The sequence below is a fragment of the Acanthochromis polyacanthus genome, chromosome 1, assembly GCF_021347895.1.
Source record: "Acanthochromis polyacanthus isolate Apoly-LR-REF ecotype Palm Island chromosome 1, KAUST_Apoly_ChrSc, whole genome shotgun sequence".
Classification (NCBI taxonomy): domain Eukaryota; kingdom Metazoa; phylum Chordata; class Actinopteri; family Pomacentridae; genus Acanthochromis; species Acanthochromis polyacanthus.
In genome coordinates, this window is record NC_067113.1 from 59636067 (window position 1) to 59664066 (window position 28000).

The window sequence follows — 28000 nt, forward strand, 5'->3', positions numbered from 1 at the left end:
GATGAAACGGCCTCAGCTTTCATAATAAAAGCCATCAAGCAAAACGGCGTCAGCCAAAACAGCCTCAGATTGTAAAACACGAAATTATGTTTTATTTTGAAGGTACCGGAATTGCAGATTGCGTCATCAGTATTCGACGGCCGAAATTTTCAGCTTTACAGCTGCATGGGATACGAGAGTAAGTTGTTGTTTTCCTTTTATTTTTTGCTATAGTCAGCGTATTTTTAATTTACCCACCCAAAACCCTGCCTTAATGATACTTTGCACGAAATATGGGCGCGATGTCAAGTTCTTTCGTAACCTAGACAAGTATATTTAGTTAACTTTATTAGCTTCGTGTTACTGTACGATCGCGTTTCGTTTAACCCTTGTGGGTTGCTTTAATTTACTACCCTTTGAGGTAATCAGAAGACATGAAAGTCCTCTCCCAAAGCTGCTGTATAAACAACATTTGTACATAAATTTCTTCTGTAATTAATTAGATATAATCTACAACTTAACTCAACAGGGAAAATCTGTAAAATAACAGAATATTTGAAAAGCTTTTATGAATTTCATTGCAGTATTTCAGCAGTAATTTTCAAACCACAAGACCCACATAAAAAGCACTGAAAAAAATCAATATTAACAATTTCAGAGATGTGAACAATTCATATTAAAGCTTAAAAATTTATTATTGTATAAATGTTAACAATTAATTAATTACTATTATTTCTGTTATTTAAAAATATTGTTATTATTATATTTTGCCTCCGTAGGAAAAGTATTTCCATTAAAATATAGACATTCTCAACAAAATCAGTTGTTTGATGTTATTTATCAAATGAGAAAGAAAAAAAATTCACTTGTACGAAACATCCATCCATCCATTCTCGCAGGTTGTTCAGCCCAGTTCAGTCAAAAAGTCCCTTAATGTTTTTCATGTGTGGCTGTTGGTTTAAACGAAAGTAGCAGTGGCTTCATGGTTGTGCTGCAGAAACTATCCATCCATCCATCCTCTATACACCGCTTTATCCTCACTAGGGTCGCAGGAGCCTATCCCAGCTGACTCGGGCGAAGGCAGGGGACACCCTTGACAGGTCACCAGTGTGACACAGGGCTACATATACAGACAAACAATCACACTCACACCTACAGGCAATTTAGAGTAATCAATTAACCTCAGCATATTTTTAGACTGTGGGAGGAAGCCAGAGTGCCCTGAGAAAACCCACGCATGCACAAGGAGAACATGCAAACTCCATGCAGAAAGATCCCAGGCCCACCCCGGGATTCGAACCAGGGATCTTCTTGCTGCAAGGCAAAGTGCTAACCACTTACTCCACTGTCCAGCCCCTGTGTGAAACAATAAAACAATTTTTTTTAAATGAATTTAGATTAAGATCACTAAATTTCATGATGTGTGAATTTATCTTCATATATCCACCAATAAAAAATGTAAATACTGGGCAATTACATAAAAATCTACTGTAAATAAATGTTCTATTTGCTGCTGTACAATGTAAATTTCCCCGCTGTGGGATTAATAAAGGTTTAATCTATCTATCTATCTATCTATCTATCAACAGTACAGTTAACCACCGTCTCAGCAGAGGCACTCTCAGATTGTAATCTATCAGTGAACCGTGGGGGCAGCAGAGAGCACCGAGGCCTCCAGTTTGCCTGAAGTCCAACAGAAGAAGATGAAAAAGCTAAAAACATAAGAAGAAGAAGAAGAAGAAGAAGAAGAAGAGGTGGCTTATTGAACCTCGTGAAGCGGGAACTGACAGTTCGCCGCCATGGAATGGTAAAATATGTAATTTTATATTATTTAAACTTTAACCAAGTCTTTCACCTCTGCGTGTTAATTTCTGTTCGTGGACTGCGGCTTTGTTCGTTAGCTTGTTATTTAGTCAGCTAGCCTGCTTCAGGTAGCTGCACTCTGCTAGCTGGAGCTAACTGTGCTAACTCTCCCGTTCATAATCAATGCACAAGCAGGCTAACTACCGGCTAGTATAGTGTTGATATGTTTAACTAGAGCAGCTGAAAAGGCCATTCAGTGTCAGTAATAGAAGGTAAACTACATTATGTAAAACTTATTGACCAAATAAAGATGAAATTAAACGTTATTAACACTTAAAAGTAGTAACGGAGGTACTCGGGTAAAGTACAGTATATCCAGAAAGTATTTACTTCTTCCACATTTAACAGGTAGGTCACCGTAATTTATATGTCATACTTTATTTTATATTTGTATATAATACATATATTTTGTTATGTATACTATTTATCACATTTATATGTTATACAGCACCAAAGTGCGTCCAATTAGAGAAATACGGTTAAAAATGTACATAACAATTGTAAATGTCAAAGTTAAGACCCCGCAGTATTACGTAGATTTACCCCAGTTAATTAAATATCACAGTTGAGACCTTACAGTACCATTTAAAACACAAAATACAAGTCTTTTCTAGTATTGTAGCCCTATGCTTGCACTAGGAATTACAAATGAAGAGCGACTGTGGCTCACTCATAAAAATAACAATGAGCCACATACACACGTGGACAAAATTGTTGGTACCCCTCAGTTAAAAAAGGAAAAACCCACAATTCTCACTGAAATCACTTGAAACTCACAAAAGTAACAATAAATAAAAATTTATTGAAAATTAAATAATCAAAATCAGCCATCACTTTTGAATTGTTGATTAACATAATTATTTAAAAAAACAAACTGATGAAATAGGGCTGGACAAAAATGATGGTACCCATAACTTAATATTTTGTTGCACAACCTTTTGAGGCAATCACTGCAATTAAACGATTTCTGTATTTGTCAATGAGCGTTCTGCAGCTGTCAACAGGTATTTTGGCCCACTCCTCATGAGCAAACAGCTCCAGTTGTCTCAGGTTTGATGGGTGTCTTCTCCAAATGGCATGTTTCAGCTCCTTCCACATATGTTCAATGGGATTCAGATCTGGGCTCATAGAAGGCCACTTTAGAATAGTCCAACGCTTTTCTCTCAGCCATTCTTGGGTGTTTTTGGCTGTGTGTTTTGGATGGTTGTCCTGTTGGAAGACCCATGACCTGCGACTGAGACCAAACTTTCTGACACTAGGCAGCACATTTCTCTCCAGAATGCCTTGATAGTCTTCAGATTTCATCGTACCTTGCACACTTTCAAGACACCCTGTGCCAGATGCAGCAAAGCAGCCCCAAAACATTACTGAGCCTCCTCCATGTTTCACCGTAGGGACAGTGTTCTTTTCTTCGTATGCTTGGTTTTTGAGTCTATGAACATAGAGTTGATGTGCCTTACCAAAAAGCTCCAGTTTGGTCTCATCTGTCCAAAGGACATTCTCCCAGAAGCTTTGTGGCTTGTCAACATGCATTTTTGCAAATTCCAGTCTGGCTTTTTTTATGAGTTTTTTTCAGCAGTGGTGTCCTCCTTGGTCGTCTCCCATGAAGTCCACTTTGGCTCAAACAACGACGAATGGTGCGATCTGACACTGATGTACCTTGGCCTTGGAGTTCACCTTTAATTTCTTTGGAGGTTGCTCTGGGCTCTTTGGATACAATTCCAATGATCCGTCTCTTCAATTTGTCATCAATTTTCCTCTTGCGGCCACGTCCAGGGAGGTTGGCTACTGTCCCGTGGGTCTTGAACTTCTGAATAATATGAGCCACTGTTGTCACAGGAACTTCAAGCTGTTTAGAGATGGTCTTATAGCCTTTACCTTTAAGATGTTTGTCTATAATTTTTTTTCGGATGTCCTGGGACAATTCTCTCCTTCGCTTTCTGTTGTCCATGTTCAGTGTGGTACACACCTTTTCACCAAACAGCAGGGTGACTACTTGTCTCCCTTTAAATAGGCAGACTGACTGATTATGAGTTTGGAAACACCTGTGATGTCAATTAAATGACACACCTGAGTTAATCATGTCACTCTGGTCAAATAGTTTTCAATCTTTTATAGAGGTACCATCATTTTTGTCCAGGCCTGTTTCATTAGTTTGTTTTTTTTAAATAATTATGTTAATCAACAATTCAAAAGTAATGGCTGTTTTTGATTATTTAATTTTCAATAAATTTTTATTTATTGTTACTTTTGTGAGTTTCAAGTGATTTCAGTGAGAATTGTGGGGTTTTCCTTCTTTAACTGAGGGGTACCAACAATTTTGTCCACGTGTGTATGTGAATGTTCGGGATGGGGTGGGGGGGTTTGGGTCTTTGACGACCCCCCCACACACAACGTGAAATGTTTAAGTCTAAATGGTAAATGGTCCGTATTTATATAGCGCTTTACTATACCTGCAAGGTACCCAAAGCGCTTTACAAGATACATCACATTCACACACTGATGGCAGAAGCTGCCATGCAAGGCGCTAACCACGACCCATCAGAAGTAATTAGGTGGGGTTAGGTGTCTTGCTCAGGGACACCTCGACATGAGCACGACGGGCCAAGGATCGACCCGGCAACCTTCCGATTGCAAGACAGCCACTCTACTGCAGCCCTAATTGCGTTCACCTATCAGATATGTTTGTTTTCCTGCAGTGGTCTGAGCGATCTTCCGTCTCCGGTGGTTCGAGATGACGAGGTGACGGTCGCTGCTCGCCGGAGGAGGAAGAAGGTCGCCTGTATCCTCAGACGAAAATACTGTGTGTTGCTGTGTGGGTGATTTGCCCAGGTTTTAGTTAAAGGTTATAAAGAAGCAACCCTTCAGCACCGGTAGCATCTTAAAAGCAGAAATACGGAACATCTGGAATAGCATCAGAAAGGCAGATTTTCAGAAAAGGGCAAAGTGTATGAACTTTAACTATTTGCAGGTGTCTGTAGGTGTATTTTTTTATTTTTACATATTTAAATTATAATTATTTTGGCGCTCCATCATGAGTGGAACACTGCTTCATTACTGGCATTGATTAGAAACACCAGAACTATCAGTATTGTTGTATTTCTGACCGTCCATCTCAGTCCCGTCGCCCGGCAGCCCCGTTGCTTCCTCAGTAACTCCTGCTCGATCCCTGCTGAGGAACACTCCTGCTTCACTGTACAGACAGGCTGGTAAGATTCCTAATCTAAGCTGAATATTGATTATGCTCTAATATTAAAGATATTTGGTTAAATCCTCGTGTTTCTCTCTCAGTGACTCCCAGAGTTCCAGATGTTTCCTCCATTTTGGCTCCTGGAGCTCGAACGCCTCGATACGCCCACACGCCAAGAAGCACTATCGGCAGTCTGGTGAGAGACGAACACAAATGCTGTACAGACTAGCTGTGAAAGCTGGTTTTGAGCTGATGACATAATTATTTGTTCATGTCACATAATCAATAGTAGACAAGTCTCAGATCATTAAAGTTTTAGGAAAAATTCTACCAGACCAGCTCTGATTTGCAGATTTTTACAGCTAAAGATATGGATATTTCTGAAGGTATTTGTGATTTTTTTTACTTAATGTATTAAATTATTTCCAAGATCAATTAAAATATGTAAAGAAAATACAATATAAAAAATACTTTATCAGTCTGAAATGTAGTAAATGTTAAAAAAAAAGTTTTAAGTAAACCAGAGATGGTTGAGCAGAAGTGTGAAATTGTATAAAAAAGACATATCAACACAATTCAGTGAGCTACTTTAATAGAAAATCAGAAGAAAATATAGGAAAATAAAAGTTTCAGAGGAGTTTAGAAGACAGAGGCGAGCAGAAATGACTCCAGTTATGATTTTAAAACAACCAAGTGTTGCAGTCTGTTCAGAGACGAACACAAACACTGTACAAATTTGCTATTAATGGCTTCTTTTGAGCTGATTAATTTATTATTTGTTCAGAACAAGGACACCTAATCCATTGTAGAGGGAAAGTTTTAGAACAATTTCTGCCCAATCTCTGATCTGCATAAATTTTTTATTGCATAAAGTATGGGTAATTGTGAATTTTTTTGCTTAATATATTAAATTATTTCCATAAATGTGTTGTATATCAATCTAAAATTGAACAGGTACTATTTTCAGTGTCTGTAGTGAATGTTAAAAAACATTCAATCAAACCAGAGAAGATGAGCAGAAGACTTCTGATGGTTTTAAAATTGACTGATCTGTTGCACACTTCAACAACTAGACTGTATAAAAATGACATTTCAACACAATTAAAGGAGTTAATTTTATAGAAAACAACCAGAAAAAGTAGGAAAGTAAAAGTTACAGTGGAGTTTAGGAGAAAGAAGCGAACAAAAGGAGTCTCCAGCCTTGACTTTGAAGAACCAAAAGTTGCAGCAAACCTGCATTATTTGGACGTTTGTTCCACACATTCAAGGATTCAAGTTTTTTTATTGTCATGCCAGCACACGTATTCATATGATGTGGAAGAAAATACTGGGTTCCCGGTTGGAAAGCAAGAAATAAATCAAGAAAAATATGGGACATTACTGGCAAATAAAAGAATATAAGGGAAATTAAGAGCAAAATTAATGAAAATATCAAGCAAATAAAAAAACATTAGAAAATTCCAAGCAAAAACAAGGGAAATTACCAACCTAAAAAGAAAAATAAGGGAAATTGCAAGCAATAAACCTAGAAAAATCTGAATAAAGACATGTACTGCATTCCACAAACTTGCCAATTTAATGTGATAATGTAAAATGAATTGTTCTGGTTCGAGTACTTCTTGTGTCAGTTGCAAAAAATTCATCAAAATAATGACATGAAAAATGAGAAGTAATATGCGATGAACTTGAAGGGATTATTTCCTGTTAAATGATGTAGAATCTGGATGACAGCGACTGGACCACCAGCATGTACACGTCTCCTGTCTCTGGTTTCGAAGACACCAGCTTCTTCAGAGACGACACCGCCAACCTGAGCTCCGCCCTGCTGAAGGAAGACGACCCAGGAGACGCTGGTGAGCAAAACAAATGTCTCTCTGTTAATCTGTGGTGTTGGTTTGCAGTGCTCTGATTAAAACTAGTTTCTGATATTTTTCAGCCGCTGCCAGTCTTTTCCCAGAGTTCCTCACGTCCTTCCTGAAACATTCTTCCTCTGCGGTGTTCGAGCTGCTGGAGGATTATCAGACGCTGTGCCAGGATAAGGTCGGCTTACTGGCACATTTTTAAAAATGAGACATGTAGCATAAAGTGATTTAGATTTTTAAAAAAAATCACAATTTAATGCTGAGATTTGGTTGTTTTTCGTGACAGAAGTACAAAAAAATCCAATTGTTTCAAAGTTTTTCTAAAAACCCTCAGTCAGAATCTTTGTGTTTTTGTGTCTAGTTCAGTTTGAAGGGTTAAGCTAGCTGTTTCCATCTGTTTTCAGTGTCTGTGCTAAGCTAGGCTAAGCAACTCCTGACAATAGCTTCATATCAACTGCACACACATTAGAGTTGTGTTGACCTTCAAAGCTAAACTCTCAGGAAGGAGGAGAATATTTCCCAAAATGTTGAACTATTTCTGCAAGCAAGTTTTAGCCTGGTTCTGGTTCTTACACTTGTGTGATTTCTCTCCGTCACGATCCTAAAGGTGGACGTTCTGCAGTCGGTGGTCCTCAGAGCAGGTCAGAACAGTAAAACAGCAGGAGTTTGTTGGTTGCTGCAGCAGGAAAACTACTCCTGGAGACTCATTGCATCTTTATACAGGTACCTGTCTGACTGAAGCACTTCCTGTCTGACTGAAGCACTTCCTGTCTGACTGAAACACTTCCTGTCTGTTTCTGCAGGGATCGGGTCCAGTTGGCGCTGGAAGATGACATCATGACAGACATGGTGGTAAGTAACTTTACTGAGGCTTTGTCCTGCTGACAGCTGACGTCCAAACACACGAAGATTCTGAGTATTCTCAAAATTAATAATCGGATACCACCACCACCTAGTATTTGAATATTCAGGTCCAGCCCTGCTACTTTTATATCTTAAGATGCACATAAAATAGTCCTCACAAATAAAAACACAAACATGTGCATCAGAGGCTTCTGGAAGCTGCTGAGATGAAGTTGTTTGTTTTCATCTGTAGGTTCCCAGTAAGAGCGAGAAGGTTGTTGTGGAGCAGCTTTTCCAGAGAGATGCAGTCATACGACAAAGTCAGGTAACTCTCTGAATGACTGGTGGCTTAGTGTTTTACAAGATGTTCACCATCAGCGTCATGAGCTGAAGATCCAACATGGCTGCTTACCTACTGCTCTTAGTTCCTGTTAGGGTCTCTGCAGTGAAACCGGTTTGTTTTTGTCGTTTCTGTTGTGTTGCAGCTGGTCGTCGATTGGCTCGAGAGCATCGCCAAGGACCAGATTGGAGATTTTTCCGACAACATCGAGTACTACGCCAAAAACGTGTGCTGGTGGGTTTCCATCTGTGTGTTTTCAGCTCTTAAACCTCTGTTGTTGTGTTCGGATCGTCAGAGGTGTGTTTTTTTTGTTTGTTTTTCAGGGAGAACACCCTCCACACTCTGAAGATGAGGAGGAAGAGCGGCGGCAGCTTCACCGTCCCTCTGGTCACCGAGCTGGTGAGGCCTGTTACCATGGAAACAAACGCTTCCTCATGCCTTGCGTGTTCAGATTCCATGTATTTTGTGTGTTTTTTCAGGACCCAGATGCTCCTTTCAGACAGCAGCGCCCTCTAGCGGACCTGGACAGGGAGGACGACGCCCGGCTGCTGAAGAATCTGTTCACCCTGATCAGAGCCGGGATGACCGAAGAGGTATCGCTCAATAAATCAGACTTATTGATTACAGTAAAGCAGCTTTGATGAGTTTAGATAAACTTTATTGACTCCTTATGAAAGAAATTCACATTTAAAGCAGCTGGATTAAAAAGAAGCATAAAAAAGTAGGATATATGAAAATAAAGACAATAGACTATGTGCACTTTTCACATGCAGATATATGATTGGAAAATTGGACTTAAATTATCAGACACACATAAAAGTTATAAAGCTTGCACTTGAAGAAGCTCGTTCCTATTTGTGGAAAAATCTTTTTTGTGTGGCTGCATCACATAGGCACAAACAAATACAAATTATTTATATATATGTATTTATTTTTTGTTTGTTCATAAGAAAACTAAAGTACCAAAATGAGCCAATACTCAAATTTCTTATTTTTATGGAACCAATCAATTTTAAGTTTTTAATGGCTTTTTTGGATTTATTTAGTATTATGGCTGTGATTGTACTAAAAGAAATTGCACTTGAAGACCTAACAGTGATTTTTAATGCAATATACATGCAAATGTATGGAAAAACTATTTTCCACCACTGTATATGCAAGAAGAATGCAATTTAAAGTGTTTCACAGGAGACTGGACCATGATGCAAGTAAAATACTGAAAATATAATGAGAGAATGTGTAAAATGTACATTAAAATAGCTAATAATAAGAGAATTGTAAGAAATTTAGTGTGTTTTTGGATTGTGCAGAATGTTTTGTCTCCTGCAGATGATTATTTTAATTGACAATAAATCCCACCAATATTTTTTCTCCATTAATCGATTAATTGTTTGATCTATAAAATGTCAGAAAATGTGTGTTTCCTAAAGCTCCAACATGACAGATGTCTTCTTTTGTCCAGAGATGTTCAGTTTGTTGTCATAGAGGAGGAAAGAAACTAGAAAATATTCACATTTAACAAACTGTAGTTAAGTTTTTCATATTTTTCTCTTTAAAAAATTACTCCATCTGGTTAATCAGCTGTTAGAACTGTTGGTGATGAATCAGCTGATTGATTTATTGCCACGGCTCCTCCATCCTCAGCTGTTTTTGTGTCGTTTTCAGGCTCAGCGGTTGTGTAAACGCTGCGGTCAGGCCTGGAGAGCGGCGACTCTGGAGGGCTGGAAGCTTTACCACGATCCCAACATGACCTCAGGTAACCTCGATGTTGTCTCGCTCTGCCAAACCGTCCTGTAGGATATTATGGTCTGGCTGCAGTGTATGATCAGTCCACTGTAAGGAGGAAAAAGACTCTGGATTGTCATCTTCAGCGAGGGATGTGGCTTTGGTGTTTCCTCAAAGTAGTGTCGGGTAGAATATTTTCAGCACGACGACGAACACTGATTTAAATGGATAATCCACCTCTGAAGTCTAGCAGGATCACTTGAATGGTTTAAGTTTTCAGTGTTTAGGTTGCTGCTAAGAGGATATATTTGTTGTTTCCTGTGGTAAAATGGATTTTGTATACATTAAAGAAGAGGAGAAAACTGGTTAAAATGTGAAACCAATGGCAGGATTATAACTGTCATCGGCCTAGAAAACAGCTGAGAGTTTCTTTTTTGTTATTTAGTCGAGTTTGAGTAAATTTGAAGGACCAGTTGTCGTCATAGTAGGTGATTATTGTTCAGGCGACTAAAACAACCAAGTCTCACCTGTCCTGAGGTTTGTGCTGCAAAGTGAGATTAGCGTGTTAGCAGGTGTGTTGAGTCAGAGTTTGAGTCAAAATCAGAGTTTTCAGTCTCATGAAGGAGTCTCTCTTTTAACCTGCTGGATCACCATGGTAACTGATGCTGTGGAGGTAACCCGGTCCAGGTTCTGTTCAGTAATTTAAATCCCATTCAGAGCAACTTCCTGCAGAAGGAGCAGCCTGTCCTTCTTTTTTTAATGCTTTGTTTTGCTTTTGCACTGGTCGTAACGTGTTCAGGTCATCCGTTAATCTTTTTCTAGCGAACTCAATTTGGCGGAAATGTTCTCCAGAACTCCAGGATGAAGTTATTAGAGTGATCCACTAAAAACAGTTGGTTGTTACAAAGCATAATGTCAGTGTTTTGGTCGTCTCTCTGCAGGCAGTATAGAGCTGCAGCCCGTTGAAGGAAACCCACACAGAGGAATCTGGAAGGCCTGCTGCTGGAGGATGGCCGAGGAGGTAAAACACAGGAAGTACGACTTTACACTCAGTGAAACTTCAAAAAATAAAAGCATTAAAGCATCCTATTTACTGCTTTGTGTGTTTTAGGAGCAGCTAAACAGATATGAGAGAGCGATCTACGCCAGCCTCAGCGGGAACCTCAAACCGGTAATAAAATGAGTTTGTTTGTTAGTTTGTGTAGTTTAACGTCAGAAATCAGCCGAGTGACAAGAATCTGAATACACAGCATAAAAAACAGTTATTATTAATTATTAATCATTTTTAAGGACTCATTTTTAATGTATTTGTCATTTTTGTGTATACAGGTAATATTTTCAATGTGAACACAGCAGTTAAAAGCCAACAAATTAATTTAAACACATGAATAAAGATAAAACACTTATTTCACGCTGAAATGCACTAAATGAGGAAAGAAACCAAAACCTGGAGGTGAACAGAGGAAGTTTAATGTCTTTAGGAATATTTCTAAAAGTATCCAGGCGTCTTATCAAGTACTTTTAAACACACAAGTTATAATTTTAAAAGTTTTTTTCCACCCAAAATGATACTTTTCTCTTGAAGTACTTACAGTTGAACAGATTTATTTCATTTAAATAGTGCTTTAAAATACACAAGTTGTAGTTTTAAACATTTATTTAACCTAAAATACTGCTTTTCTCTTCAAGTACTTTCAGTTAACAGTCCAGTGACTGTTTCTTGTGATAAATGTTGTAGTTTTGGCCATTCTAGTTTTATTGTTAAGATGTTTTGGGTTTCAGAGGGTTAGAAAAGCCTCGTTGTCTCTGTTTTTAACGTCTAAATGTGTTCAGTTTGACTCTGTATTTAAGAAAAAGACGCTCATATCGGTTTGTAAACTTGTGTTTCAGCTCCTGGCGGTGTGTGAATCTTGGGAGGACTGTGTTTGGGCGTATTTCAGAGTGATGGTCGACTCGCTGGTTGAAAAGGATCTGATGTCGTCGGGTATGGCCCACCAGGAAGTGGAGACTCTGCCTCGGGAATACCTGGAGGCCAAGTATGACGCCGTTTAAACTGTTTCTTCAAGTGAAACACTCGTAGAAACACTGATTTTATCATTAAACCCGAGAGTAAAAACACCTGATTGATCTCTAAACATGTTTCTGTCCGTCTCCCTCCTCAGCTGGACGATGGAAAAAGTGTTTGAGGAGCTTCAAGCTGCAGAATCGAAGGTGAAACTGATTGAATGTGATCGATTAATATGGAAGTCACATGACTGAACCCAGAATGAATGAGTATTTTTCTGTTTTCAGAGAGTTTTGGACGAGACTAAAGAGCATTATCACGTCATCCAGAAGTTCATCATCCTGGGAGATCTGGATGGTAAGACTGCCTCATTTCTGACTCAGAAAAACACAAATGGTGTTATCACCTCTGATAACCTCAGTTTACCATTTTGTCTCGGGCAGGTCTGTTGGAGGAGTTTTCTGATTGGCTGACGGCCTCTAAGCCCCTCCCCTCCCACCTGTTGCGCTTCATGACTCACCTTGTGCTGTTTTTCAGATCTCTGGGTTTCGCACTAAAGGTAAAATTCACAGACTAGAAGCTTCTGTCACATTTTTCTTCACTGTTGGATCATTTTTCAGTCTAATGTCCTGCAGCTCTTTGGAAACAGAACAATGAAGAAGGAGAGAGAAGTCTGAAATCTCTTCTGTTAGAAAGCCATAAATTATTAAAAAAGCAAAACTTCTGTGATTATTCATTTTACAAAAAAAAATTTAAAAATCTATGTCAGTAAGTACGACTGTCTTTTCTAAGTACTCAGGTGTTACCAGTACTGGAACAAAGATGGTGACTATAGATCCTGTAGATATTTTAGGATTTTCTTTTTTAAAACACTGTCTGCAGTAGTGTTGTCAAAAATATCGATATATCGATAATTATGAACTAAAAACAATTCAATATGCATTTTCCCATATACCGATACTCAGTTTGTATCTCTCCTGTTGGTCGCAAAACAGCGCCACCCATACACAGCACACTCTGCTGCCTGCCTGCATGCCGGCTGCGGCCCCTCCCCTGTCCCCACGCACCATGTGAGTGCTGCTACTGCTGCGTGCTCGGTGCTCGCGACTCACTCGCTTGCTACTATTTTTTTTTATTTTTGCGGTATGTAAACGCTGGCTCATCAAGATGGTAATGGCATGTGCAGGACCCTCACCACCCGTTTTAATTGACAAAAGAAACATCAGAAGTGCTGTGTGCTGATTAGTGTGTGTGTGTTGTTGTCTTGTTAGTGAATAGCGATGGCTAAAGCTAGCAAACAATAGGCTGCATATCCGTTCTAGAGAGTTTGTAATATGAATAGAAACCAAGATGATGTAGGAGTGACTATGATAAAAAAGAAACGAACTTAGATGCTGTTGTGCTTCATTACTTTACTTTTATTTATTTCTAAGTTAAATTGATAAGTCATTATAAAGGCCTGATTCAAACTAACAATTTAAATGCTGTAACCTGCGAGCCACAACACTAAGTTCATTCCTTTTTTACCATAGTCTAAGTTAACTGCATCATCTTATTTTCTATTCATATCAACCAATCTATATCAATATATATCAATAATTGATAATAATATATCAATAGGCACACTACCTCCTTGATATATTTTTCATTTCCTAATTGTTATTGCATTGCATGCACAAATTGCACATACTGTTATTGTGAGAGAATAGTTATCATTAGCATTACTCCAGTTCCAGAGTCCAGACAGTTCATAATTTTTTTGTAGTGGACTACTTGCACTTGACTGTTTGAAAATAGAAGATTGTGCTGCTTTTATTTTTACTTGACCTTAAATGCCTGGCCTGCCTTAAGTGCCTTTAAGGCAGTGTGTAACTCAGGCTTTTTGTATTTGTTTTGAATTTGAGCATTGTTACTGCTTCAGGGATTTGTGTGAAAACTTCATTCATTAAACATACTTAACTTGCTGACTGTATTATAGTTGGAACTGGAAACTGTTGAAAGTACAGACAGATTGCATCTTTTATTTGATTTTTTGATATTTTATTTGTGCTAATAAGGACTAAATAGACTGAATGAAATGTGAAAACGTGCACTACCGTTTGTTCTGTCATTTTCTTTAAATAAAAAGAAAACATTTTGGACAGAGATCTTATGGTTGCGTGGTATCGAAAATCGTATCGAATATCGATATTTTTTCAAAATATCGATATCGAATTTAGAAATCCAGTATCGTGACAACACTAGTCTGCAGTTCAGCTGAAAGTCTGTGAATTCCTGTTCCATGACTGTTGGTCACGGCTGAGCAAATCATGGCTTCAAGTTTGTGTAGAATTTTTTATTTTTTACAGAATCTGCTTTGATCAAGAGGTTTATTTTTGGTAATGAAATATGTAGAATAAAGTTTGAAATGTGTTTTTAGGCTTAAAATTGAGCTGAAGTTGTCTGACAGAACTGCATATCACAGATGATTCACTGGAAGACCATCTAAAAGTAAAAAAACTGATTGTTTTTCTTTTTACAGCTTCTGGCTCTGACAAAAGCTGTACTTAAGGAAATTTTGTAAAATATAAAAACTTGGAATATAGTAATAAAACAAATTATTATGTAAAGTGACAAAAGTTTGTGAAAAAATTACAATGTGCCAAACAATAAACAAATAAATATGATTTTAAAAAGCTTTATATATTAATTAATTAATAAAAACTTGGATTGTAGTCATAAAATGAGAAATTACTGTTTTTTTTTTAAAATTGCAAAAAAAATAAATAAATCCAGTGCATCAATAAATATAAGTATTTTTACATTTAATTTTATATATTAATTAATTTCTAAAAACTTACATTTTAATAATAAAAAGAAATTCCTTGATTTAAAATAACATTTAAAAAAATAAATCCATTGTACCAATAAATAAATATGATAAATACTTTTAAATTTTATTTTATATACTTATTTTTTAAAAACTTGGGTTGTTGTAATAAAGAGATATTACAATTTTGTAAAATGACAAAAAAAATTCAGAAAATCCACTGTACCAATAAATAAATGAGAAATATTATTTTATATATTCATTTATTTATAGAAACTCTGAATGTAGTAATAAAAAGAGAAATTACTGTTATTTAAAATGGCAAAGTTTTTAAAAAATGCAATGGTCCAATAAATAAATATGATAAATATTTTATTTTATATATTAGTTAATTTATAAAAAATTTGCAATGTAGTAATAAAAACAAAATTTTACAATTATTTGAAATGACAAAAAATACAAATAAATCCAATGTACCAACAAATAAATAAATAAATATGAGAAATATTGTTTTATTTCATATTAGTTCATTTACAAAAACTTGGATTGGAGCAATAAAAAGAGAAATTATTTTTTTAAATGACAAAATAAATAAATAAATGCAATGTATCAATAAATAAAGATGAAGATTTTTGCATTTTATTTTATATATTAATGAAATTATAAAAACTTGGAATGTTGTAATAAAAACAGAAATTACTGTTGTTTAAAATTAAGTAAGTTTAAAAGAATACATCAAATGTACCAATAAATAAATAGATATGCTAAATATTTTAAAATTTGATTGCTGATGTACTTCTGATGTCTTTAATGCCGTGGACATGATATGTTGATATGTCATCATATCTGCAGAATTTTGGTGTCGACTTGTTTGTGGAGAGTTATTTCTCTGACCACCCACAGATGAAATCACTGGCTTCACATCTTCTCTTGCAGTTGCTGCTCATCGCTTTTCAGATTCATATATTAGTTAATGTTGTTTTAAAGTCATTCAAACTTTGACTTTTTTGTGTCTTGATGTTACTCGGTGTCACTCAGGAGGTTTTGATGTTGTTTGGAGCAAGTTTTTTCAGATTTGAGTGTTTTAATCAGGCAGGTTTCTGAATATTTCATGTTAATCTCTGCAGGAGGAGGTTTGTGTTGATGTGCTGAAGTCCTACGTTTCCCTCCTGATCCGGGATCAGCAGACCGACCTCGTGGCGAGTTACGTCGGCCAGCTACCAGCCGAGGTCGCCACGGCTCAATACGCTGCTTTCCTAGAGACCGTCACCCAGCCGGAGCTCCGCCCACACTGCCTGCAGCTCGCCACGGAGGCCGGTTAGTTGGAAAACTGAGTCCAGTAAGACAACAAATATTGTTATGAACAGAAATCTGAATATTGTTGCTTTCATTTTTGTAGGTCTGGATGTTTCTGCGATAACAAAGCTGGTGGTGGAGACGGTTAGAGAACGAGACAATACAGAGTTCACACATCACAGCCAGACGCTGGAGACGGCGACTAACAAGGTACAAACCAAAAATCTTTTCCTGTTATCCGAACAGTCATTTTATACTTGCATGATTTTCCTCTATATTACACACTTCAGGCTTTGTAGCTCTGGTGCAGTGCAACATTGTTCCATCAGGTGTTGCCTTTTTAATAATAAAGAGGAGGTTTGTGTCTGTGCTGGCTAGCAGAAAGTTTAGCTAGCAGCGGGTCACCATGACAAGCAGTTCTGTGATGCTTAATGACCTCATCTGTTAAATCTAGTTGGGATCAGTTTGGACTTTTTTTTTTTTTTTTTTTTAACCGGAGACCTCAAAGTTGTGACGCTTTTATCCTCTGAATAACTGGGAACATAAAAGATTGTTTATTACTCCACCAAGGAATGCGACATTGGCTTGTCTGTCTCTCAAAAACAGATTAACGGAGTTGGATGAAATTTTCAGGGAAGGTCAGAAATGACACAAGGACCAAGTGATTAGATTTTGGCGGTGATGCAGCTTATAGTCTGGATCCACGGATTTGTTAAAGATTTCTGTATCACTGCGAGATACACACGTTGACAAAATTGTTGGTACCCCTCAGTTAAAGAAGGAAAACCCCACAATTCTCACTGAAATCACTTGAAACTCACAAAAGTAACAATAAATAAAAATTTATTGAAAATTAAATAATCAAAAACAGCCATTACTTTTGAATTGTTGATTAACATAATTATTTAAAAAAAACAAACTAATGAAACAGGCCTGGACAAAAATGATGGTACCTCTATAAAAGATTGAAAACTATTTGACCAGAGTGACATGATTAACTCAGGTGTGTCATTTAATTGACATCACAGGTGTTTCCAAACTCATAATCAGTCAGTCTGCCTATTTAAAGGGAGACAAGTAGTCACCCTGCTGTTTGGTGAAAAGGTGTGTACCACACTGAACATGGACAACAGAAAGCGAAGGAGAGAATTGTCCCAGGACATCCGAAAAAAAATGATAGACAAACATCTTAAAGGTAAAGGCTATAAGACCATCTCTAAACAGCTTGAAGTTCCTGTGACAACAGTGGCTCATATTATTCAGAAGTTCAAGACCCACGGGACAGTAGCCAACCTCCCTGGACGTGGCCGCAAGAGGAAAATTGATGACAAATTGAAGAGACGGATCGTTGGAATTGTATCCAAAGAGCCCAGAGCAACCTCCAAAGAAATTAAAGGTGAACTCCAAGGCCAAGGTACATCAGTGTCAGATCGCACCATTCGTCGTTGTTTGAGCCAAAGTGGACTTCATGGGAGACGACCAAGGAGGACACCACTGCTGAAAAAAACTCATAAAAAAGCCAGACTGGAATTTGCAAAAATGCATGTTGACAAGCCATAAAGCTTCTGGGAGAATGTCCTTTGGACAGATGAGACCAAACTGGAGCTTTTTGGTAAGGCACATCAACTCTATGTTCATAGACTCAAAAACCAAGCATACGAAGAAAAGACCACTGTCCCTACGGTGAAACATGGAGGAGGCTCAGTAATGTTTTGGGGCTGCTTTGCTGCATCTGGCACAGGGTGTCTTGAAAGTGTGCAAGGTACGATGAAATCTGAAGACTATCAAGGCATTCTGGAGAGAAATGTGCTGCCTGGTGTCAGAAAGCTTGGTCTCAGTCGCAGGTCATGGGTCTTCCAACAGGACAACGATCCAAAACACACAGCCAAAAACACCCAAGAATGGCTGAGAGAAAAGCGTTGGACTATTCTAAAGTGGCCTTCTATGAGCCCAGATCTGAATCCCATTGAACATATGTGGAAGGAGCTGAAACATGCCATTTGGAGAAGACACCCATCAAACCTGAGACAACTGGAGCTGTTTGCTCATGAGGAGTGGGCCAAAATACCTGTTGACAGCTGCAGAACGCTCACTGACAAATACAGAAATCGTTTAATTGCAGTGATTGCCTCAAAAGGTTGTGCAACAAAATATTAAGTTATGGGTACCATCATTTTTGTCCAGCCCTATTTCATTAGTTTGTTTTTTTAAATAATTATGTTAATCAACAATTCAAAAGTGATGGCTGATTTTGATTATTTAATTTTCAATACATTTTTATTTATTGTTACTTTTGTGAGTTTCAAGTGATTTCAGTGAGAATTGTGGGTTTTTCCTTCTTTAACTGAGGGGTACCAACAATTTTGTCCACGTGTGTAGAAGCATGGCATCACTGTAACCATGACAACAGTTGAACACTATGTCAGCTGCCTGCTGATGATCACATGATTGTGATCCTACTACAAATCCACCACTGAGGACTTATCAGGACTTATCCATCAGAACTGATACAAGGAACAACTGATTAAACTGTGGGGGTGTTTCTGAGTCCCATCAATTTCTCCCGCCCGCTACATATTTAGGTCATGCGATTCAGTATCCATACATAATGTACACATGCATAACACACACCTGTGCTCAGTGCAAGGTCACTTTGTTTGTGGGTACACCTATAATAAATGAATACATTCTTTTTTGTTGTGATTTCTGATCATCAATAACTAATAAAAAAAAATGCTACATTTCTGACAATGCCATATGGGGGAATGACCAGCCTTGGAGGAGTACTGCGCTTTCTGAATTCTTTTCTTGTTTTCATTTTGTTGTCTTTATGTTAGATTCGCATTTCTTTTTGACAGACAAATTAGTAAGGACGTTCTTTGTTGTTAAAAAAGAAATGCTAATCTCATGGAGACATACAAAACCGCAAATACGTGAAAGATGCTAGTTATTTCCTTTTTTTTTTTTTGTTGATTAGACCAAAAACTCAAACCTTTAACTCTAACCTATGTCTAAATCAGCACAGACGTGTTAATTGACCCTTCACTAAGCCCCGGCCCCCTTGGTTACTGTTGCTACGCCTGTCAAGCTTTCCCTCCTAGCATGAAATATGGAGGTGATATTTCTCAGGAGATATGTGCAAATTTCTGGACATATTCTACAGTGATATCAGAGAGAAGCAGACAGAAGGGTCTCCAATATGCTTTTGAGAACTACGTTCACCAAATTAAATGTTGGCAGAGTGCAAATGAAGAGGACATTAAAATAGAGGGAAAAGCGCACAGATCTCAGTGTAAGCACCAAACACCCGATGTATTGTCACTTCACGTCAAAAATAATCATATACAAGAACAACAATGTTCTTGTACAACAGGGTAAGCCGATATGTATTATATACATTTAAATTAATGTTATTATTACTGTCATTATCATGTGTCTGCCCATTTCTTGCTAAGCTAAATTTGTGTTTGTTCACAGCGTGCCAGGATATTGCTCACATATAGTGGGGCTGATCTATACACTTGATCTCATTAAGGCACAGCAAAGCCCAGCAATGTCTTGCACAAGTTTGCCACAACAGTGGCACAAACCAAGGGGTTACAACATTAATGCAGTACTGATCTCATCTGTTGTCGCCAAAGCCAGACGCGAGCGTAGGCGGAGACCCGTAGATTGCTAGTATATATATATATATATGCTATACCAGTATGTCAGAAGTTGTCTCTATATATCACCAGTCTTTATTTTGCTCAAATAATACACAGTAGCTCAAGTTTTAAGAGAAGTAACCTTCCATTGAGACGTCTTTCTTTGCTAATGTTATCCGACCTAACACACAGATCTACGGTTAGCTAATGTTAGCTTGCAACTTACCTTAGAACAGATGTAGGTGTTCTTATTGATTTTGGAGGGATTCAGCTGATCATGCGGTCTCCCACACTGCTTAATCCACACACGGCACCTTTCTTCTTGTGTCTTTGGCTTGGAGAATGCAAAAAAAATCAACGCCACCCTCCAAGCTTTGCGGATAACGAGTGTCGGACTTGCAAGTACCGTATGCACACTACTTCGGCATATTGTCTTCTGCTGAAAGCTTGACAGACCTCTCGTGCCTAGTTACAGTTGCTAAGGTAGGATTGGACAGTAGCCATTTCTGGGAGGGGCTTAACGAAGGGTCAATTGAACCTTGTGGATTTACTGCGATGCTGTTTTTCTTCAGGAGGACCAGACGAAGATCGACATCATTGACTGGCTGCTGTTTGATCCGACACATCGAGCCGAAGCCCTGAAACAGTCCAATGCCATCATGAGGAAGTTTCTGGGTACTTTTGTGTTTTATTTACTTATTTATTTAGTTTTTCCTCTCAGAAGGAAAAGTTGTTAGAATAACTGTTTTTGTGCTTTTTCTTCCAGCTCTGCAGAAGTATGACGCAGCCAAAGCTGTGTTTTCAAAGGTTCCCGAGGATTCGATGAGGGAGATCTACTGCCAGTGGTCAGGCGTCGGTCAGACGACACCTTTACCTGCCGAGGACGAGAACGCCATCAGAGAACACCTGTGCATCAGAGCCTACCTGGTCAGTTACCAGTGATAATACCTCTAAATATTATTATAAACGTGTTAATTCGAAAATAATCATAATGAACTCTGAACTGTAGGGTTTGGGTGTTAAATCATGATCATATGCCCCATGAAATATCAAAAAATTAGAAAATATACCCTTTTTTCCCAATTTTTAGTGAGAATCACGTAAAAAAAAAAAAGTGGAAAACAGCTCAGTTTTAGTGTAGTTTCAAATCAAAAACTTATGTTTCTGCTGATCGTTTCTGAAATAAAAACCACAGATTAACAGGAAGCAAAGTTAAACCATCAAAATAAAAGCGTTACTGTCATTTAAAAAAAAAAAAAGGTTGTATTTATGTAGCGCTTTTATCCAAAGCGTTTTACATGATACATCACATTCACACACCGATGGCGGAAGCTGCCATGCAAGGCGCTAACCACGACCCATCAGGAGCAATTAGGGGTTCGGTGTCTTGCTCAGGGACACCTCGACATGAGCTCGACGGGCCGAGGATCGAACCGGCAACCCTCCAGTTACAAGACGGCCACCCTACCCACTGACCCATGCCGCCCCATAGAGCCTCATTAGAGTCCCAAGGAAATTAAGTATATTGAAACCTAAATTCTACTTCTCTGTAATCATTTTTAATGTTAATTTAGTCGGTTGATGAAACTTTGAGAAAGGATCTGTTGCCTTCAGATTAAGCTAAAATTAGCTTGTTAGTGTGATGTTATGTAAGTTAGTAGTGTGAAATCTACATAAAAATAAAGCAAACCATACTGTCAACATGCCTGTTCTTCAAAACAAGATGATTTTCGTTTTTGAAATAAAATAAAAAACCAAATGCCAAACCTAGAATGAGCTGTTTTACACTTTATTGCATCAGATTCTCATCAGTAAGAACCCAGAGAAAATGGGAGCAATTGGTTTAAAATGAAGAAACTACAAAAAAAGATGTTTGTACTTCATTTGGCCACCAGTGGATGGCGCTCTAATGCATCGAATACGTAAAATTTTCTGTTTTTAATCAACTCTGCTTGCTGTATCTTGCGAACGTCAGACGGGTGTTCAGAAATCTTCTTGTTGATCCTACAGGAAGCCCATGAGGCCTTCACCGATTGGTTCAGCCACAGTAGCTCCGCCCCCCAGAAGCCAGCACCCGCCCCCAAGGCCAAGTTCACTGAGAAGGTGGCCTATGAGATGCGAGAGAAGGAGTACCAGGTACACGTTTACTTTTACTGAGAGTTTTAAGGGTTTATTTCATTCAAATAGTACTTATGATACGATACAAGATGTAGTTTTAAAGGTGTATTCCACTCAAAATACTACTTTTATGTTCAAGTACTTTCAGTTTTAAGGGCTCATTTCAGAATCAGAATGCGGTTTATTGCCAAGTAGGTTTTTACACTTACAAGGAATTTTCTCTGGTGCTCTTGGTGCAAGTACAGATAACATAAAATAAGATGGTAAATAAAGAGATGTAAGAAATATGGATAAAATAGACAAGGTATGTACAGTTACTACGCAGTAGTAATGATTATAGTCAACAGAGCTGATTTGCAGTGGCATGGGCAGTGTTTATCAGCGATGCAGCAGAGGGGAAGAAGCTGTTCTTGTGGCGAGAGGTTTTAGTCCTTATGGACCGCAGCCTCCTGCCTGAGGGGAGGGGTTCAAAAAGTTTGTGTCCAGGGTGAGAGGGGTCGGCCAAGATCTTGGTTGCACGCCTTAAAAGCCTAGAGGTATACAGACCCTGGAGAGATGGCAGGTTACATCCGATCACCTTCTCAGTAGAGCGGATGATGCACTGCAGCCTGCTCTTGTCCCGAGCGGTGGCTGCAGGGTACCAGACAGTAATGGAGGAGGAGAGGATGGACTCTATGATGGCCGTGTAGAAGTGTACCATCATAGTCTTTGGCAGGTTGAACTTCTTCAGCTGCCTGAGGAAGTACATCCTCTGCTGTGCCTTCTTGGTTATGGAGGTGATGTTCATCTCCAACTTCAGGTCCTGGGGGATGATGGATCCCAAAAAGGGGAAAGACTCCACGGTGAGCACTGTGGAGTCAGAGAGCTTGATGGAGCAGGGGGGGGGGCTGTGTTCCTCCTGAAGTCCACCACCATCTCCACTGTCTTCAGGGCGTTGAGCTCCAGGTTGTTCCTGCTGCACCAGGTCACCAAGTTGTCTACCTCCAGTCTGTAAGCAGACTCATCCCCATCGGAGATCAGTCCGATGAGGGTGGTGTCATCTGCAAACTTCAGGAGTTTGACGAACTGGTGGCTGGAGGTGCAGCTGTTGGTGTGTACAGGGAGCACAGCAGTGGGGAAAGAACACAGCCTTGGGGGGAGCCAGTACTGATGATCCTGGTCTCGGAGACTTGCTTCCCCAGCTTCATCCAGATTTCATCCAAAGAGTACTTCCTATCACATAAGTTTTTTTTCCAGCCTAAAATACTACATTTCTGTTCAAGTACTTACAGTTTCAAGAGGTTTTTTTTTTTTTTCGTCCAAATAGTATTTTTTAAGACTTATTCAACCGGAAATACTACTTTTCCTTTGAAGTACTTACAGTTTTGTGGGTTTATTCCATCCAAATAGTACTTACAATATAAGTTGTAGTTTTAAAGGTTTATTCCACTCAAAATACTACTTTTCTGTTCAGGTACTTTCGGTTTCAAGGGTTTATTCACCCTAAATAATACTTCTTAGCACATAAGCTATGGGTTTTAAGTTTTTTTTCAGCCTAAAATACTACTTTTCTCTTGAAGTACCAACAGTTTTAAGGGTTTATTTCATCCAAAAAATACTTACAAGTTGTAGTTTTAAAGGTTTATTCCACTCAAAATACTACTTTATTTCTAATTATCTATGGCAGTGGTTGGCAACTGGCGGCCCGCGGGCCAAAACTGGCCCGTCAGGAATAATACCTGGCCCGCCACCTGATTTTGAAAATTTGATTTATTTTTTCAATGTTTGAAATGATTAAAAATGAAGAATCTATCACACCCATATGCCGTGTTTCCACCCGCTGGCTCCAGGAGCTAGTGCTAGTTCAGAGCTTAGTTGGTTAATTCTAAAAACCAGTTTGCGTTTCCACTGGCACGGAGCTAAGCCAGTCCGTCACCGCAACACAAAACTCGCGTGGTCGGCTGCTGCCGGGCATTTCTGCGTTCGCGCTACTGGTCGGACACAGTTGTACCAGCCAGATTTCACTGAGCAACAGTGTGTGCAAAACGTGTGTGTCTCGGGAGTCATTTTTAATACATCTGTGATCAGAATTGAGACGTGTGTGCCAAGCAGTGGCGATCAGCTGTAGAAGCTCCGCTGCTCGCGGTATCTGTTTGGTTTGGTTCACTTAGGTCTTCCTGTGTCGTGTTTTTCAGGCCTCTCTGTCCGCCTGGTCGTGTCGTCTGGACGTTCTGACCAAAGACGTGAAGGAGAGAATCTACAACGTTCTGCTGTTCGTAGACGGAGGGTGGATGGTCGACAGCAGACAGGTTGGAGACATAAAAATGAAACACTCACTCTGTACAACGGAACACGTTTAACATTTAGGACATGTCGGGACTAAAAGATTGATGAAAATTTGATTTTAAGTCGATTCAGTATGAAGCCACAGGTGACAGCTAGTTAGCTTAGCATAAAAAACGAAAGTAGCCGCTTCCCTGGTTCTGTTCAGAGTACTTAAAGTTTATTGTCTGGTGTGTTATTATACACAGAGCTTGTTAAAAAAAAAAAACATGAAAAATATAAAATTATTTCATTAAATTGCATAAACCAGAAAACAGTAGAGACAAGTTTATTAATATGCACACAAATTTTGTAGAATTAAAGATTATTTGAACAAAAGACAAAAACAGAAATGCCGGTATAAAACAAATTTATTTTGTGCTTAATAATAATATTATTATGTGTGAGAATTTTGCTTTTATGTACTTACTAAGATAATTAAAATATGTAATACAAAATATTATTATTATTGATAATGATAGTTAACAATAAGAAGTATTAACAATGATAATATTTATAATAACCATTGATAATCTATTTTTTGTAAATATTAGGAGGAGTAATTAGTGACAATAATTTGAATTTGTTTTTTTTATTATTCGGATTATTGACAATAATAAACAATTCTAAATATTAATAATCAATCAATCAATCAATCAAAGTTTATTTATAGAGCACTTTACAAAACTTATGGTGACCAAAGTCCTTTAAAGTTAAAAACAAAGATTAAAATAGGAAATAAAAGCAGATTAAAAGAAAGTAACAACAGAGCATATCAGGAAAATAAAATCAGATAAAATAAGATAAAATAGAATAAAATAAAATGTCACCACATTACTGTGTATTAAAAGCAGGTCTGAAAAGATATGTTTTTAGCCGCGATTTAAACAAGCCAAAGTCAGTGATGGTGCGAATGTCAGGGGGCAGTTTGTTCCAGAGTCTTGGCCCAGTAACTGAAAAGACTCGATCCCTCCAGTGTTTATATCTGACCCTTGGGACTTCCAGAAACGGCTGGTTAGAGGATCTTAACTCCCTGTTTGGGTTTCGGACAGAGAGAAGCTCCGTTAAATAAATAGGCACCAGACCGTTCAGCGCTTTAAAAACAAAAAGTAAAATTTTAAAATCAATCCTAAAAAGAACTGGAAGCCAGTGGAGGGAGAAGAGGACTGGGGTAATGTGCTGACGCCTTGGAGTGTTCGTGAGGGTTTTTTTTGATAATGATGATAATAATAATAGTGATTGACAAATTTTCCTTTACATTAATAATTAATAATTAGAATATTTGATGTTTTTATTTTTGTGATTATTGTTAATAATACTTAACTATAGGAAATATTAATTGTGTTTTGACATAAGCTGAATAATTAATGATGATAATTATTATTAATCATTTGAAATAACCATTTATAACAGTGCAGATTTATTAAGCTTTCAAATGTCCCACTGTTAACTTTTTAAATATATATTTAATTTAGCAAAATCTTGTGCATCTTTTTCATTAGAGGTTAGTTTTACTATAAATATTTCCAGATAAATTAACAATGAATAAAACAACAACAGAACCTATGAAGAACACAAACAACGGGGCCAAGTGCAGCTCTGAAACAGCAGCAGAAAGACTCCCAGTATTGATTAATTGGTGGCTGATTGATTGATGATTAGACCGGTTCATGTTTCAGGACTCAGAGCAGGATTCGGACCGCGGCCACCAGATGGCGTCGCTGCGTTCCCTCTGTCTGCCTCTACTCACCTTCCTGCTGCTCAGCGTCCTGCAGAGTTCATCCAGACACCAGGAGGCGCTGCGACTCGCTGAGATCATCTCGTCTGAGCAGCACCGACTCTACCAGGTACACCAGAAACTTTATACTTTCAGTTCGTAGTACAGCTGTACTTACTGAGTACGTACTGTTTGAGTACACCTGGGAGATACTATACACTTCTAGGACCTCGTTTTCCACCGTGACCCACCAACTAATCTGTTGAACGCTAAACTCTGCCCAAATTCCAACAAAATATAATTTTCTGTAGATTTACTTCAAGTTTTAAAGTAATTCCTGTCAAAGTTTTAGGGATTGAATCTACCCAGAGAGTAATTTTTTTTGAATACTCAGACTTTTAACCCTTTCAGCCGCAGTCAATTCCAGCCATTTTCAGTACAAAAAAATCGCTAATATTCTATTTGTAAATAAAAATATGACGAGAAATACAGGGAATATTGGACGCGCATCACGAGGTGCATTTCCTTGAAAACGACCTATTCGTGGATTATATACCGACTTCAAGACATGTTTTGGACAAAATAGTTTACTGGCTTGTTTCGTCTGGATGTCCAAGGTTGGATTATGGCCGTTTTTTGTGGAATCTTTTCATCTGTGTGTAATAATGAACCCGGAAATGTGAGTCGCGCTGTGTACGTTGAAGCCGTGTATAGAGAACGGATGGATGGATATTTGTTGTTTGTCGGACAAATGTGTTTATATTACCCACTGTGGTAATCACATCTGAAAGTGGTTTATACCGGCGGATTCACGAGAATCTAAGCTTTCCATCGGCGTATAGTGTTTGTAGAATTGCGTTTGCAGTTTCAGACATTTAGCAAATTGCTTATGCAGATCTCAAAGTGTACCGCGGGTGGGACACTGAAGCACAACTGAAGCGCAACGGGTTTTAAAGGATTATTTTACAGAAAAATTATTTTCTAACTAGTTTTAGATTTAAATGTGTATTCTCTCTTAAATAGTACTTTCTATCACACAAGTTATGGTTTTAATGGTTTATTCCAAGTCAAATAGTAGTTTTTTATTTAAATACAATTTTAAAGGTTTGTTCTACATCAAATACTACTTTCTATCTCTCAAGTTATGCTTTTAATGGTTTGTTCAACCCCAAATGCAGCTTTCTGTGGATGTACGTGTGTTTTTTATAGGTTTACTCCAAGTAGTACTTTCTGTCTGGGTAATTATAGTTTTAAAGGTTTATTCTACCTTAAATAGTACCTTTTAACACAGAAATTATGGTTCTACACATTTATTGAGCCACAAATGAAATTTTGTGACCATGTCCTTGTATTTTTAAAGGTTTATTCTACCTGAATATTATTTTCTAGCACAAGTTCTGGTTTTAATGGTTTATTCCAACCCAAAGAGTACTTCTTGTTTAAGTACTTTTCGTCCAAATAATAGTTTTAGACGCACAAGTTATTTTTTACAGGTTAATTCCACTTAAAGTAGTACTTTTTGTCTAAGTACTCATGGTTTTTAAAGTTTATTTCACCCAATAATATTTTCTAACTAACGAGTTTTAGTTTTAAAGGATTATTCTACGCAAATATTACTTTGCGTTTAAGTACTTTTTATCCAAATTTTACTTTTAAACACACAAGTCACTGCTTTAAAGGTTAATTCCACCTCAAATGCTACTTTTTGTTGAGGTACTTATAATTTTAAAGGTTTATTCCAAACAAATAGTGCGTTCTAACTAACAAATTACAGTTTTGAAGGTTCATTCAATCCAAAGTTCAACTTTCTGTGGTTGAAAAGAGTTGCATGTTGAATTTGTGTAATTGATTAGGTAAAATAATGATGCAATCCTCTACTAGTCACTTGATCGCAAACAGAAATTTAAAAGTAAAATATGTTCTCTATCCTACTGAAGACATCAGAATTGACTGCAGTTTAACCATTCAGGGTCTTGTTCTTTCAGGTTCTTTTTCCTTTTTGTGCTCTTGATTATTTGCTGGTTCTGTCTCTGCATCAGTTCACGGTTTCTGTCGTTTTTTTTCCTCCTTTCTGCCTTCGTCTCTCTACATTTTCAGGTTTTCTCCAAAGAGGAGCTCAGGAGGTTCCTCCAGAAGCTCAGGGAGTCGTCGCTCGCCCTGCTGGAACAAGGCCTCGACCCGCTGGGCTACGAATTACAGCCGTGAACACAAATTCAATCCACAGCAGCTTTTAAATCGCTGCCATTTTTCAGCATGTTTGTCTCTTGTTTTTCTTTTTCAAAATAAAAGCCTGTGTTATCTGTAG

General features: G+C 38.0%; 1 protein-coding gene across 1 annotated transcript; it reads left to right on the forward strand.

Annotated features, from left to right (window-relative positions):
• The first annotated feature begins 160 nt into the window (after positions 1 to 160).
• Positions 161 to 27999, forward strand: nup107 (nucleoporin 107). The gene is made up of 28 exons (XM_051954567.1): positions 161 to 178; positions 1569 to 1786; positions 4542 to 4624; positions 4962 to 5051; positions 5134 to 5228; positions 6750 to 6885; positions 6969 to 7072; positions 7502 to 7617; positions 7698 to 7746; positions 7991 to 8062; positions 8223 to 8311; positions 8401 to 8476; positions 8557 to 8670; positions 9743 to 9833; positions 10744 to 10823; positions 10914 to 10973; positions 11693 to 11838; positions 11965 to 12013; positions 12095 to 12164; positions 12251 to 12366; positions 15744 to 15933; positions 16016 to 16122; positions 20132 to 20234; positions 20326 to 20486; positions 21570 to 21695; positions 23852 to 23965; positions 25658 to 25825; positions 27793 to 27999. The coding sequence occupies exons 2-28, from the start codon at positions 1779 to 1781 to the stop codon at positions 27898 to 27900; spliced, it is 2721 nt and encodes a 906-aa protein (XP_051810527.1). The 5' UTR covers positions 161 to 178; positions 1569 to 1778; the 3' UTR covers positions 27901 to 27999.
• The last annotated feature ends 1 nt before the right edge of the window (position 28000 follows it).

Bases quoted from the DNA above. Each gene is read 5' to 3' on its own strand.
- nup107 (XM_051954567.1), top strand. The intron at 8,477-8,556 runs GTGAGGCCTGTT...GTGTTTTTTCAG, and splicing joins TCCCTCTGGTCACCGAGCTG to GACCCAGATGCTCCTTTCAG. The intron at 25,826-27,792 runs GTACACCAGAAA...CTACATTTTCAG, and splicing joins AGCAGCACCGACTCTACCAG to GTTTTCTCCAAAGAGGAGCT.